At 43.0% G+C, this 15,123-nt stretch overlaps 1 protein-coding gene across 2 annotated transcripts in view; it reads left to right on the top strand.

The window, feature by feature from the left end:
- Positions 1-1,423: 1,423 nt before the first annotated feature.
- The window catches only part of PLEKHH1 (pleckstrin homology, MyTH4 and FERM domain containing H1), a 51,498-nt gene continuing 37,798 nt past the window's right edge, over positions 1,424-15,123 (top strand). Inside the window, exons 1-3 of one of the 2 annotated variants that reach the window (XM_062619237.1) lie at positions 1,424-1,763; positions 7,403-7,578; positions 13,367-13,429. In XM_062619237.1, coding sequence (XP_062475221.1) covers positions 7,438-7,578; positions 13,367-13,429 — 204 coding nt within the window. In that variant the 5' untranslated portion in view covers positions 1,424-1,763; positions 7,403-7,437. Of the gene's footprint in view, positions 1,764-1,789; positions 2,186-7,402; positions 7,579-13,366; positions 13,430-15,123 lie in introns of those variants that run through there. The other variant, XM_062619235.1, reaches the window with a different exon arrangement.

The following is a 15,123-nucleotide window of genomic DNA, read 5'->3' on the forward strand; positions in this document are numbered from 1 at the left end:
TGAAACTGGTAATAGATGAGAAATCTAAAGCAAAACAATCTCCATGGAACTGCAAGGTCCACAGAGTCTTTGGAAATCTGAATACTTCTTTGAATAACAAGGTATAGATCTCAGCATTTGCCTTTAACCATTCCCATGTCCAAATCTTAGCCTTATGTTTTTAGTTATATTTCTGTATTTTAGCCACTTAATCACATCAGTCTTTTTATTTGTGCATAGTAAGTGATTTGCTACTCACTGTTTCTCTGATGAGACACCAGTGAAAGCACACTATCAATGTGAAGAAAGATTTTTCAACACAAGTTTATTAAACAGCAGATCTCAGACGAGGCAATATCTGTGAGCCAGATAACCACATTTAAGATCTTGTTTAACCATGCCTAGTGAAGAGTCTTGCTTACAGTACTAGGAGACAATTTTGTTCAGTTTTTCTGCCTGTTTCTTCCATAGGCTGTTGCAAGCCTGTTTAATTCATACTGCTCTGTTATATGTGGGCAGTCTCAACAGGAGCCAAAGCACAGTTTCAGAGCATTCATGGATCTCTCATTATAACAGCACTTTTTGGTGCATCCCTTCCCAACAAGCCACACTTGCTTTCTCAAGGAGATGAGACCACCTTCCATGGTGGCAAAGCAGGCCATATGAAGGGTACATGTAAATTGGCCAGGGAGATACATGTCAGCATGACTGCTGTTATCCTCAGTGAGGACAGCCTCATAGGGAAATTCTTAAAGTATCTTTGATGGAAGTAACATGCCTGATGATGGACAAAGTAAAAAGTAGTTGCTAAACCTGGGCCAGAATGAATGATCTTTTGGAAACGTGCTGGTCTGAGGCCCAAAGCCCTGGGGTCCTGCAGCCCCCCCTCTGTCTCCAGTCCCTTTGGTTCCCATGTGCCCACCCTGGTCTGTTGGATATTAAGAGACAGAATGCGGGTGCAGCCAGCCCAGAGGTGGCAGTGACTGGCCTGGGGCAGAGGGCAGCAGCAGGCAGCACCCTCAGTCCCAGTGGCCAGGCTCTCCAGGCAGTGACACTGCCAGCTCTGTTTGAGTAACACAGGTAATATATATTATTAAGTAAATTTATATTCATGTAAAAGATTGCCGCACATAAAGTAGTTCAATAAGTGGTATCAATAAAGTTGTGTGCTGGCAGCTATCTTTAGAAATGCTTGAAAACTCAGACCAGTTGGTTTGAGCTATCTTGTGTGAGATGGCCTAAGCATGTGCGAGTAGGATGGTGTCCTCTCGTCAAGAGAGCCATCATCACACTAATTTGGTTTTCATGTCCATCATGGCACCAACCCCATGCGCTGGGGGCTGCCTACAACCACTGAAGGGTGCTCCATTAGCTCCTCCAGGCTGTGATGGGTGGTGAGGGCAGTACTGCCCTGTGGATGCCAGCTCCCTGCCTGGCTGTTCCACGGGAAACACAGTTGTGCCTTGGGTCACACCGGTTCTGAAGGCTGGGAGATGACTGCAAGGGGGATCTCAGGAGACAAGGGCCCGACACTTGCCCGTCTGAGAGGCCCGAGGTAGCAGCCTAAAGCTGCCAGGTGCTCTACCCAGGACCTCCAACACCGTTCGGCTTTTGCCCTGACGCGCTGGGCAGAGCAAGACGGCTGCCCAGCGCAGAGGCAGCAGGAGCGCTCCCACTGGAGGGGGCAGCTAGCAGGCGCACCGGGAAGCACGGCCAAGGATGCCTCGTCAGCAGCGGCTCGTTCTCCGCACCCCAGCCTCAGCGGAAGCCCCTGAACGTACAGGGTAGGCGGGGAGAGAGGTGGGTCCGGCAGCGGCAGAGGGCCGCTTAGACTCCGTTCCCCCGGGCCCGTCCCTCATCCCCCGCTGGGTGCTGCCTGCCCCACCTGCCTCGCCGCCGAGCCCGAAAAGGGGTTAAAAGCCTGGGGCGGGTGATGTCAGTTCCTGCGCTCCTCGGGAGGGCTGGCTCTGATATTTGAGATGGGCTCCCCCGCTCTAAGTTAAACGGAGCGGGGATGGTAAAGTGCTGAATGGGACAGAAGCCTCGCCGGACACCTGCCTGCTACCCAGCACCGCGCAGCCGCCCGAGGTCAGGGCCGGCACTGCCGGTCTCCCTGCTGCCGCTCCGGCTGCGGAACCCGCGGATACTGCCGGCTGCGCCTGTCACTGCCCCGCTCCGCCGGGGCGAGACCCCCTCGCCGGCCAAGGTGAACGCGGGCGGAGAGGTGGCCCGATCCTCCTCTTAGCTGCCGGGAGTGGCGGCTGAGGGCCCGGGGGTGGGAAGAGGCGGGTGGGCGCTGGAAGGCCGGTCTGTGCGGGACTGGCTGTCATAGCCCTTCTTCTCCACTCTTTTCTTTCTTCCAAGTGACGGCAAGGGGCTGACTGGCGCGTTCTGGGGTGATGTTGTGTCATCTCTGATAATCGAGGTTTGCTGCTTCAAATAAATTGCTTGCCTGCGGGTGTGGGACTTTGGTCACTGAGACAGCATGGAGGAGGTGGGGGGAGGAGCGGCCACACGGGGGAGAGGGGGAATGCAGCCCAAGAGCAAGTCCTGCAGTCTCTTCTGCCTCCCTGGTGTGTGGGCAAGGCCTCTGGAGGCAGAATTGACAAAACGCGCCCTCTTCCTACCTCCTGGCACTTCTGCTAGTCAAGTCACCTGCGCTGATGTAGAGGAATTCTTAATTCCTTCCCCCCCCTCCCCCGTTTAGCACGTGATTTTTCCCCATGTCTTGCACATCCCAGGTAGCATTTATGAACTGCAAATGATCGAGTGGCTGAACAATTCCAGTGATCTCAGGGTTAAAAAGCTGGGTGTTAAAGTGGTTGTGAAGTGGAAAATGAGGTGACTGCGGGGGGTGAGTTCCTTAATAGTATGATATTTCCACACTGAGTTTTGACCATCACCCATACTGCTGACCTTCTTGGTGTTGATGCAGTGGCATGGGAGGAAATCTCTCTCCTTTCACATGCTACGTTTATTGCACTTGTAGTTATTCCTTTCGTAGTAAGATGGTAGCTGAAAGTTAGATTCAGCTCTGGTGTTCAGGCAGGGTCTGGTGCATTTTACTGGCAGGTGCACTTCTGTGCTGATTGAATCTCTGTAACAGCCTGGGTAAACTGATTCCTGAGCTGAGGAGAAACTGGCATTTGAAATACAGAAATACTGTTTCACTTGTCTGCATTGTTTACACTGAATGAACAAAGCTGCAAACATTTTGCTTGCATTTGTGCCAGCACCTGAAAGTCTTCATGTTGATTTATTGCTTTTTGTTTTCAGAAGGCTTGGTGGAAGTATGTGTAGTTTCTGAAGTGTTTTGAATTCTAGTCTGGATCCACCAACATCAGGAACATCAGCTGATTCAGATCTAAAATCTTGAAAAATCCAAACCCAGTGGTGACACTCTGGTGTAAAATTTATGTTCATCGGAATTACAACTGGATATAGGGACTCCAAGTAAATATATTAGTATTTATTTTGACTATAGCATTTGGTGTCGGAACAGTCTGTTGATTTCAACTTCCATATAGTCAAAAGTGGAAGTCTCATGTCTGCATTTAGCAGTTGGTTCAGTCATTTAGTCCCCCTCCTAAGTTCTAACGACTTTGTAGCTCCCATTATCTTCACTGGAAGTTGGTTGACACTTGAAAATCAAGCTGTTCTTTAGAAGAGAATCTGTGCATTTAAGAATGAAGTGTTGGAAATCTCAGCTTGTTTGAAGAAAGTGGCTGCCTCCTATTTTCCAAGTTCCTAAAGTAAGAATACATACACTATTCTGGAAGTGTCTGATTCTCAACTTCTTTATATGCCAAAGGGGGGAAAAAGAACCAGTTTTGTATAATCATATAAATATGGTGTATATAACCATATAAATATTTTATCTGATACAAAAGGACCAATTTGGTGTGGGGATCAAATAATTTAGTGGATTAAGATGGTTAAGAATTGCAAAAAAAAAGGCATATTGAAATGATAGGTCCAGTAGCAAGGATTTAAAATTAATCTGTCAAAATAAAGTTGATACTGTAATTCATAAAGTACAGTTGTTCAGAAGAATGGGTGAGAATAAATGATGCATTTAACAGTAAATAAAAATTTAGAATAAATTTTAAATTGTAAATAAAGTTGTCATGGGTAAACATGAGCCATTGTGATAAAATATCCTCTCTGAAAAAAGGGTGAAGTTTTGCTAGAGAGAGGAAAAGCTATAATTGTAATCTCTGGCCTTCAGAAATCAACTGATATAATGACACACAGGGAAGTTATTAGCTTAAGTGGAAGAGCTGGGAATTAATAGAAGAGTGATAAGGTAGACAAATTACAAAAAAGAATGTGACAACGCTGTGCTGAAGGGTGGGGGCGGAGTCTGTTATAAGGTAGGTATTTTCTATAGGTAGATATTTTGCAATCAGCCGTAGGGATAATCTCCCCAGGGAAGTGATGGACCCTTTTAAGATTTGGATGCATAGGTGCTGGGCCATCTAGTCTAGATCATGCTTTGCTAAGAAAAGTTGGACTGGATGATCCCTGAGGCCCTTCCAACCTGGTATTATGATTTTTCTGGAAAAGTTGGCTGACCTGCAGAATTAGTAATGATTAGTATTGACACAAAGTAAAATCACACCTTTGAAATAGTAATAAAGTGGGCACAAGATGGAAGAACACTAGTTAGGAACAGCAGTGGAGGAAAAGATGTGGATATGCTAATCGATTTCAGGGCAACCATGGGCCTGCTAAATTTTGCAGTGGTCTGTAGTACGGATATTCTTGATCTTGTGGAGATCTGGCACACACCTGTGCTTTATTAATCTGTTCCAGTATCATTGTAATGGGCCCCCTGCACTTCCATGCCTGACATTTGCAAAGGTAAAACCTGTGTTGGCTTGTCTGTGAATGTCAACCATAAATGTAATGTGGTTCTAAGAAAGGCAAATGCAGTCAGGTGAGGTATTCCCTAGAAGAGTGAGAAGTATTAAATGCCTTTACACAAGGTTTTGATGAAGCTGCATCCTGCCTTTCAGATGCAGTTGTGGTCACCCATGTCTATGGATGAGAGTAAAAAAGATAGGATCCAACTTTTCTAAGCTGGTACAGGTGCAAAGGGAGAGTAGTGACCTTTTCTCGTGAGACTAAAAGAGGCCCTTATCTCTAGCCTTGCAAAATGAGGATTTTAGAGAGAAGCTTTTGATATTTATAAATATATCAAGGGATAAATAGGAGGGAAGGGGGAAAAACTAGTTAAGTTTAAGGGCAGTAATCAACAAGAATGAACAGATACAAGCTGGTTGTTATTATATTTATGCTGGTAATTAGAAGGCAGCTTATTAGAGGGGTGAGGTTCTAGAACAACAGGAGTAGTGGGAGCAAAACTGCCTCCATGGTTTTGGGGAAGGGCTGCGTTCATTTATGAAAGGGATTATGAGACACAGTTATTTGCAGTGAGAAGGAAGAAGACTTAATGATTCAAGTTATCTACAGTCTTAGATTTCCTATTCAGAACAGGGTATTTTAGTTCAACCAGAAGTTATGGACTATCTGAGGAAATTACTTTTGCTCTGGCATAAGCTGTGTGGTAAATCAGATTCATTTTTCTTTGTGCAATTAGAGTTTATCCCAATTGTTCATATGTCCTCATTGGACTTAAACTATGTATAAAGACTAAAGTATCTTTATACCTGTGTGAAAGAGAACAGAATTTAATTTGAGAGTTGAATTATGTCTGGGACAGGGTTAGCTATAAGCAAGCTTAGGGTGTTGTAGGATCATGACTTAGTACACTCTTTTGGCTTGGAGAAGGACTGATCACACTATATTAGAGGGAAACCCTACAGTGTTATTGTGAAGTGTGCCTGTCAATACCTGGCAAGGAGCTAGGTCTAAAGTTTTGATCAATGTGCTGGACTAGGCTGTTGTAAAAGTTGGTCCATGTGTTTCTGTAAAGCAGTAAGTGTGCTGCTTGTGGAATACTGGTCTTCCTTGCTATCTTGGAGTGTATTCAGCATGGACATGAGTGTGCCTTTTCCTTGTTTTACTTAAACCTACTTTCTGACCTGGAATGGTATTTCACACATCAGCTGGAAAGGCAGGCAACTTGATGCCTGGTAGACTTTCTATTACTGAAGAGAGAAACCTGTATATAAGATAACTTGCAGGTAGTGTTTGTAGCTAAAGGACACAACACATCTTCCTTAATTCAGAACATCAGGGGTATATCTGCTTAGAGTGGCTTGCTGTGTTAGGTATACTTACACTGCTATGTGTGTTATACTAAGGGTAACTTGAATATCAGGTCTCTTAGGCAAAATATGAGCCAGTTATCCTGGCAACTAGAGGAACATCTTAAGCTTTTCTACCCTGCAAAAGGCAGATGTAAAAGCAATGAGGCGGAGTGACTTCAGTACTCTTTCCCAAGTCTTAGTCTGTTGCTTTGGTCCCAGTTCAGGAAAGCCCCAGATTTGCCTGTGAGTGGATGAGAAGTTCCTTTAGTAAGTATAGATATCAGTGTTTTGGTGAAGCTGATGAACTAATAACTTCTGGTTTTGTAAACATTTGTTGTGGTAGGGTAATACATCTGGCTGCTGGACTGCACACACTGGGTTGATATTATATACCTCCTTGTGAGTGTTCAGAAATTCTGGAATTTGATTAAGGACACCTACTACCTTCATGTCACATACTTTGTACTCATAGCAAGTTATCTGAAATGTCTAAACAATTACTAAGTAAGACAATAAAATAACTTCAAAAAAACACAGCTTTTTCCACTTTGTGGAGTTGTGTGTGTCTCTTGATGTCTACAAGGACTTCAGTAGACCTGCATGACTTGTTCAGCCCTAGCTTTTATTCCTGTCTGGGATCTCCTTATTTTTTAACAGAACAAGTGTTTAAATAGTGTGGTAAGCTACTGTTATTGTGGACTGACTGTATCAAGTAATTAGGGATTGGGAACACTGTTGCTTCATATATCACATCCACTTAACACAGTCTGTGTGAGATAAGACACTAGTGTCCCAAGTTAATAATTGGTTTTGTGACCTGAATTACATTTGAGAAGTTTTAGTGGCTTGAGAGCTTGTAGCCATATCAGTACAAAGGAGGCAGGAGTAAAAATAGTCCTAGTCTATAGGTAGATGCTGAGCAAGGCTGTAAGGGTGATAATAAGGCTGCTTGTGGAATATACAGCATGATGTAAATTCTCACTTTAAAGAGGAAAACTTATTTGAATGTTTATCTCCTATCCATTAAAAGAATGATCTCTGATAAAAGGCAGTATCAGTAACTTGGGATTGTACCATTTCATCTTTTGCTTGCAGAGGAAATGGCCTTTCTTACCAGTCCTGTAAGATGGAAAAAGGAATACAGGGCACAAGGAGTGAAAAGTTTGCCTGTCTAAAACCACTTCCCCTCACCCCCTTTTCTCCTCTAGGATTTTTAGAGCACCTCAGACGACATCCCAAATGTATGATTAACTTCACAATGGCAGAACTCGCAGTGGAGAATGGCAGCTGTGTGGACTGGCAAAAGCGATGCCTTGTATTGGAGTCCCAGCTCTTCAAATTCCGCTTGCAGGCAAGCAAGATCCGAGAGCTGCTAGCTGAGAAGGTGAGGCACTGATGGTTTCTTCTAGTTTGCACTGAGTTATGGCATGAAAGCAAAAAAATCTATAAATGCTGAGCTATCCAATAAAACTGTTACTTGCAGTGAGGCTCCCTTCCTTGATTACAGCGTGTCACTGAACTCTGCTTATCACTTGAGATACAGAAATGTGCCTGTCGGAGTGGTGTAAAGTGGCGTTAGTGAAAATAAGAATTTGCCCTTGTTTATGGGAATGTCATATATTTGGTCTCTGCTGCAAAAGCGTGTATCAGCAAGATTCTGGATATCTAAAATGACTGAGGCAGCTGCAAAGGTGAATATTTTGGATAAAACCAGCAGGATCAGGACTTGGCTGGCAATGGAGAAGCTTACAGGAGTGCAAATTATTCTGTAACGCTAAAAGGCTGAACAGGGGTATGTGTACTGTCATAGTGTTAGAATAACATCGCATATCCAGTCAAAACACTCTGGGGATGCTGAAAAGCAGGACTGAGATATTGAGATCTGGATGTTGGAAAATTTCATGGCATCTGTGGTTTTGTAGGCATCTCCTACTAATCTCTTTCAAGTGTGCTAATTGAACTCATCTGCAATTCTAGGAGAGAGGACTGCCAAGGATTTTAGAGGGGTTTGTTGGGTAGGTTCGGTTTGGTGGGTTTTTGTGGTGGGGTTTTTTTCATCATGATGTATATTTTTGGTGAGGTTTTTTCTTTACCTTAAATTCAGTTATTTTTTCAACTTATATTAAAGCTTTTTTATTAACCTCTAATTTGCATAGAATCCAACTTTGTAGGTTGCTGTGGGGTTCCTTCTTTCAAAATTTGGTTTACATTACCACAGTCAGTCCAAGGTTGCTCAGATACTCAGTTACTATTGGGAAGTGAAAACAGTTTCTTTCAGTCACAGTTTGCTAGTGAAGTTGAAATCTTTACAACTGTTTGCAGTTTACTCCAAATGCTTTTAATCTGTACCTGATGAAAGGTATGTTCTAAACTCACTTCTGCTCTATTTTGTATTATGGAACTTTTATGTGTATATTCTTGTTGGTTGATTTTGGATGTAAAAAAATCCAAACTGTATCTACTTCACAGTAGAGCAATATTCATCCTTGCTTTTCATCACTGTTATGTTTCCACTAATGCCTTTATACTGCATGAGACATTCATTGCACTATTCATGTTTTAAGAAATGATGCAATTCTAAGAACATTCTTCATCTTTTCAAGGTAGCTTCTGACATGAGCCTTAGTGATTACTTATCTTGGGAAGCACTGAAAGTGGTTGTAAAGTATATTTAGATAAACGTGCATTAAAAAATCCATGTGTAGATGTGGCACAGCTCTGGTGAAGATGACCAGTACTTATGTGCAATACTTTGCTTGTGCTTTATTAACTTCTGCATTGAGAAACTTCCTGACTGCCTCCACATAAAGCAAACCCACCTACCAAACTTTCTTTTTGGAAAGAAAAAAAAATCTTCTTATTCTTTTGAAAGATCTTTTGACTGTCTCTTTAGGAAGGTTTGTGAGTGATGGTAGAGAACGAAATTTTCATCTGCTCCAGGGGCCTTCTCAAGGAATGGACCTGACTGCTGTTAATCCAGCCTTTCATTCATTCAGTCAAAGTGATGTTCCCTTCGTTCAGATTAAGGAGCAGCTTGGTTCGGTGATCAGATTACTCTGTAACTACTTGTTCAGCACTGTCCTAGGCTTTCTCAAAGGGTAAAGAGCTAGCAGGTTTGAAGTTCCCTACTCTGAATGTCATGTGGGAATGGGAGAGCCTTGGGGACTCTGGGGCATCTCTGGCAGGCTCTCCTGAGGCACCAGAGCACACAGTGCTCATGCTGAACACTATAGTTGAAGTGTCCTGTGACTCAGGTTCCTGACTGCTGTGCAAGGACTTGTTCACAGACTCTCCTTCACTAGTCCTTGATCATCACAGGACTCCCCAGCAGTCGCAGCAAATGGGACTCTGGCCCGCACTGCATCCTTCTCCCTCTCAGATGGGCAGTGATGCTGAAGTGAAGGAGATGCATGTGATCTGCATAGTGATGTCAACTCCAGCGATTTTTATCATAGATTTTATAGCAACTGTGGGGTTTTTTTTCCATTTTTTCTTACAGTTCTACCTGTGAGAATGAAGATATTTGGACTTATTTGAAAGAGTACTGCATCTGCAAAAAGGTTATTTGAGTGGGCAGGGACAAAGATTGTGAAAAATGTGAAGTGAGCACAGTTTGAAGCTGTGTTGCCAACCTGCGGTGAGCGTTGCCCCTGAGATCCTCTGATATTGTTTGCAGCAACAGGAAAATAATAAAATAATAACAATAATAAATAAAATTGGTTTTGCTAGTGAAAGTGAAGAGCAGTGTCAGCAGCAGCGTGATACTTGCTCACCAGCATGGTTGTCTCAGGGGTCTGGAAGCTACTGGTTGAAAGATCTGGAAACCTGTTCCCCCACATTATTTTAAAGTAATCTTTATAACTAACTTTATGATTTAAAAGGCAGATTTTACTATTTTAACTCACAAAATACCCTAAACACTCATGCCTGGCATTGGTAGTACAATGTGTGCTAACAGTTTAAATACTTCAGATTTTTAAAATCCGCTTAGATTGAATAATCTAGATCACTGTTCAGAACATGAGGAATTTAAAACCCATTGGTTTAACTGCCAGTGCCCTAATTCACATGGTGTGAACTTCCATGTCAGTAGCCCAGTCGTAGCTATCAACCAGTGCTGCCCAAGCTGTGCAGAGCCTGACTGCAGGTCGGTGCAGCAAAGGGACCCCATCCGCTGGCCTCCAAGACAAAGCTCTGCCATCCTGCTGGGCCCCTGCAGGGTATGAGACACCTGGGTCTTGCCTTGTTGCAGACATCAGCCGGGATCTGGTCTCTTTGGAAACATGCAGTTGTTTCTATTCTGACTTTCTTGTACACACACACACAAAGAAAGGGATACTCGGTGAGTGACATAGCAGGCTGTTGCCCTGGCAGCAAGTTGACCTGGTTAGGAGTGAGCTCTGGAAGGAAACAAGAGGACGAAAATGAGGCTGAGACATGCAGGAACTTTTTTGACTCAGTTTTATTCAGCATATTCTGAGCCATCAGGAGAGGGAAAGCCTCTGTCAGTGATTGATAGGAGGGTCTTTTGCAGCTTTTAGAAGGACCATCTGGGTAACTTTCAACCTGCTTCTGTCTTACTTCAATAATAAACAATGAATATTTGGAAAGAGCCTCCTTTGGCTCATGCAAGCACGGCTATACAACTGGATCTGTTTCTCTCCATACAAGCTCTCTGGGCTAATGTTTGGGAGAAGAGTTACTAGAAGTTGGCTTGGTCACTAAGTTTTATGTGACCTGGGTCAAGTTGCTTAGTAACGTTTGTCAAATTATAAAGCATTTCGAATGAAAGGACCCATGTAAATACCAAGCATCATTATTAATTCATTGAGGGATTTGAAAGAGCCTTACAACCATGGATGTATTAAATCTGAATGCGCTCCAGTGAGATAGCTGACACCAGGGATAGGTGAAGTAATCATTTTGTGCACATGAGAAACACAGCAGTTATTTAACAGTTCATAGCAGGACAACCCAACAATGTAGTACAGGAAGTTAAGAAAAGTGCAAGTTCATTTAAGGCTACAGAGGGAATCAGGGTGACAAAAGTAATTGATTTGACTGGAACTTAGCCAGGTCACCCTGCTTGCACAAGAAATTTCATAACTCTCAAGTGATCAGGAATGGCCCCAACATGCATTCTTTGTCCTGATCAGGGTCCAGGACTGCTAGCAATGCAAAGCAGACTGTCGTGAGGCTGGGACAACAAGGTGTTTTTCAGTCAGAACAGTGTTGCCTTCTTAAAATAACCTGAGTCTTTCAATGAAAATCACCCACCTTGTGGAGGATTAGATTATTAGTCTAAGAGGATAGTCTTTGGGCTCCACTTAGCATCTGTCTTTCACCAATGTATTTGGCTGCTACCTGTCTATAGTGATGATTGTCCAGAGACTACTAGATAAATGCATGGGTAGATCTCTGTTCCTAATGGACACAGACTCGTGTCATAACCCAGACCACTGCTATTGGTGTTACATTGCCTTGAGTTCAGTCTCTACCAAGACTCAGAAACTCTCAGGCCTTAGGTCAGAGCAGCTTTGGCTGGCTGTGCAATATCCTGTGGAATCTCTCTGTTCCTCTGCCAAAGAAATGTTCTTGATATTAAGCTCCATAGACTGTGATGTCCTTGATTGCTTCACTGAAAAGGCAAACCTGAAGAGGTATCATGCTAAATGTGGCACTTTCTGATCTTCATGGTTTGAATTTGTTATGGCATGGCCTTTTAAGTTATATGACCGTTGAGCTGTCTACATATATATACCTTCTTGATATGTTTGTTGGTAGGTATCAGTCTGCTCTTATGATCAATGTGTATGTATGAAAAGGAGAGTTGTCTTGTTACCATCTCATAGCAGCCTTCCAGTATCTGAAGGGGGCCTACAAGGATGCTGGAGATGAGCTTTTCATTAGGGACTGTAGTGATAGGATAAGGGGTAATGGGTTCAAAATTTAACAGGGGGAGTTTAGATTGGCTATAAGGAAGAAGTTCTTTACTGTGAGGGTGGTGAGGCACTGAACAGGGTGCCAAAGGAAGTTGTGAATGCTCCACCCCTGACAGTGCTCAAGGCCAGGTTGGACAGAGCCTTGGGCGACATGGTTTATTGTGTGGTGTCCCTGCCCATGGCAGAGGGCTTGGAACTAGATGATTTTAAGGTCCTTTCTAACACTAACTATTCTACGATTCTGTGATTTGTTTTCTGCTTGCAGCATGATTTTTTTAATTTTCTGAAGCTGATTCTATGTCATTCCTTCATTAGAAAAAAAACACAAGTAAATTCTGGAAACTCTGTGGAGCATTCCTTAGATGTTGCACCTTAGTGGATGAAAGTTACTGTCACTGGTTTCGTAGTACTGGACTTAAATCCGAGTCCCATTGAAGAAGGTCAAGTAGTGGAAGATGAACCAAGGACACATTGCAAGTACTGAATGAGATCCTTAGTTGCTGTTTAAAAAATAAAACAGACTGGGCTCTAGTAGTAAGTTGTTAGAGGAACCCCAGGTACACCTGCATTTCAGTGGGAATGAGGCGATTCATATACATTTAGATAAAATACTGTTCAATATCCTTTGACTTCAATAGCATCAGTGCTCCAATAGAGAATCACAGAATTGTCAGTTTGCAAAGCTCTTTAAAATTAAAAGAAGCATAGAAAACCTAAGATCATTATTTATCTTGTCAGTTATGAATCTGTGGTGTTTTGAAGCCAAAGGGAAGTATTCATTGATTATAATGTGATATCAAAAGGAACGTGCAGTGAGCTTTCTAAGATGTAGTCATTTTTATTTACCATTGTGAATGAATCCTAGCTGAAATAAACCCAAGAAAGGACAGTGTACTGTAGACAGGCTTCTACAAGGGACCCTTGGTGTGTAAATTGTAGAGATGAGGTTAAGACTGTTCCTCTGACCCATGTAATGAATGATGAGTCTCACTAACAAGAAAACAGTTCTGGTAAATTCAAAGTAGGGCAGAAGGCTAGAAAAGGGCAAAGGAATTTATTGGTTTTTTTTTATTCCCCCTGGTCAAAGCTGTCCATTTAACCCTAAAGATGCCAAAGATCTGTAGACCTGCGCAAGAAATGGAAGACTCCTGAGTAAAACTGGTGAATTTCCAGGTGATGTTAATTTCTTTTCTTTCTTCCCACCTTTCCCCTCCTCTTCTGGCTCTGAAGATGCAGGAATTGGAACAGAGAGTGGTAGACGCAGAACAAAGAGCTGAGGATGCAGAGAAACAGGTAAGAGATTCTCTTATGGTTTCTTTGGTACAAGCCCAGCAGTAGCTTACTCTAAATTCTCTCCAGTCTAGCATGCAGACAGCACTCTGCAGTGCTGTGCCCTGCTAGGAAAACATTGATTTACAGTGGTAAATTGATTTTTCTGGTCTCCTTCACAGTTTTTAAGCTTGAGCTATTAACAGGTGCCTAAATATGTTCAACCCTAAGTGAAAACCAGCAGCTTGTATTTGCCTCTCAACAGCATTTAGCCCTGTCATCCGTGATATACGTGCTCAGTTATGGTAAAGCAAGTGGATATTGGACCTCAGGATTAAAGCACAGGGGTAGAGCTGCCTGGCAGGTCCTTAGGAAAAAAACCCAAAACTTAAAGAGTACTGGTAAGGACTTGTCTACAAGTAGAGAAGGTTCTGTGAAAGGGAGTATCTGCAAAGTCTATCAGTTGTTTTGTACTTTTCATAACTACTGCTCTGGCTTCAGGACCCTATGGAGAAAGGCAGTAAGAGCTGGATACAATGCATATTACTGTAACCATCTAAAAAATAGGTATATTGTCTAAGCTAGTCCTTCTATGCTTCTTGAATAATGGGCAAGGGAGGAGAGATAGAGACTTCAGCTTGTGAACAAGCTATAAAGAATAATAGACCTTTGGGAAGGTTACAACGTGCACTGTGAGGAGTATTATAAAAACAAAAGAGCCAGGAGGGACAGATGTTCTAAGCTGAAGGGAAGGTTTGAGATGAGCCAGCTCTCTTCAACTGGGCAAGAGCTGCAGGGCTGAGCACTGAGCCACAGATTTCAGTGCAGAAGTAAAAGCTATGCAAGATGGCAAAGAATGGCTGTCAAAGATTACTTCAGTAGTGAAGGACTAAATAGGCAGTGTTATAAGCACAGGGAATCATACTGCCTAGGAACCAAGAACTTGAAGTACCTGGTAAGGTATTCTGTCTGCAGAATGCACTATTCCATGCCAGTTTCATACTGACATCAAGATTTTTTTCTGACCAGCTTAAATATAGGAAAGATGCTAGGCACTGTGCTGTTGGTCTCTATGCTAGATCAGCAACTGCCAGTCAAGAACGAAAGTTGTTATTGAGAGTGATATCAGTAAGTCCACACCCAGCCAGGACAGGCAAAGGTAACATTGTCATTGTGACACCATCATCAGGAAATGAAGATATTGCCACAGACCAATGAAGAAGGTTTCATACTAGCAGATGTCTCAATGACAGGAGTAGGCTATCCATGATATAATAAGATGCAATTACAAGATGGAGTAGATGTAGAGCAAGGCCAATTCAGGCCTAAGAATGGGCAAGAAAAGAACTTTGCTGGGAAGGTGTAGGAAAAATGAGGGTTGCTTTCACTCATCTGCCACCAGCAGAAGTGAGGTTTGCCTTCACTAATCTGCCACCAGCAGTTCTGCAGCCATGTGTTGGCAAGTTCTAAAGACTAGCAGCCCTCAAAGTTTGCCTTTCCAGCAGCCTTATCCACATCTGAAGAAAGTGCTCCTAGAGAAGTACTTCATTGCTGTCTGACAGCCTGAAGAAGTGACAGCGTAGGAATAGGACTGTTCCCTTTCACTAAAAGTATATTCACTGTGAATGAGAAGCAGCTGACAAATGAGAAGGCTCCACATCAAGTACAAAATCCCTTGTTATCTTTCTCTCCAGGAGCCTGGGGAGTTGGATTTGTTA

The sequence above is a fragment of the Pezoporus occidentalis genome, unplaced genomic scaffold (assembly GCF_034315485.1).
Source record: "Pezoporus occidentalis ecotype Australia unplaced genomic scaffold, CSIRO_AGI_Poc_V1 ctg21, whole genome shotgun sequence".
Lineage (NCBI taxonomy): Eukaryota > Metazoa > Chordata > Aves > Psittaciformes > Psittacidae > Pezoporus > Pezoporus occidentalis.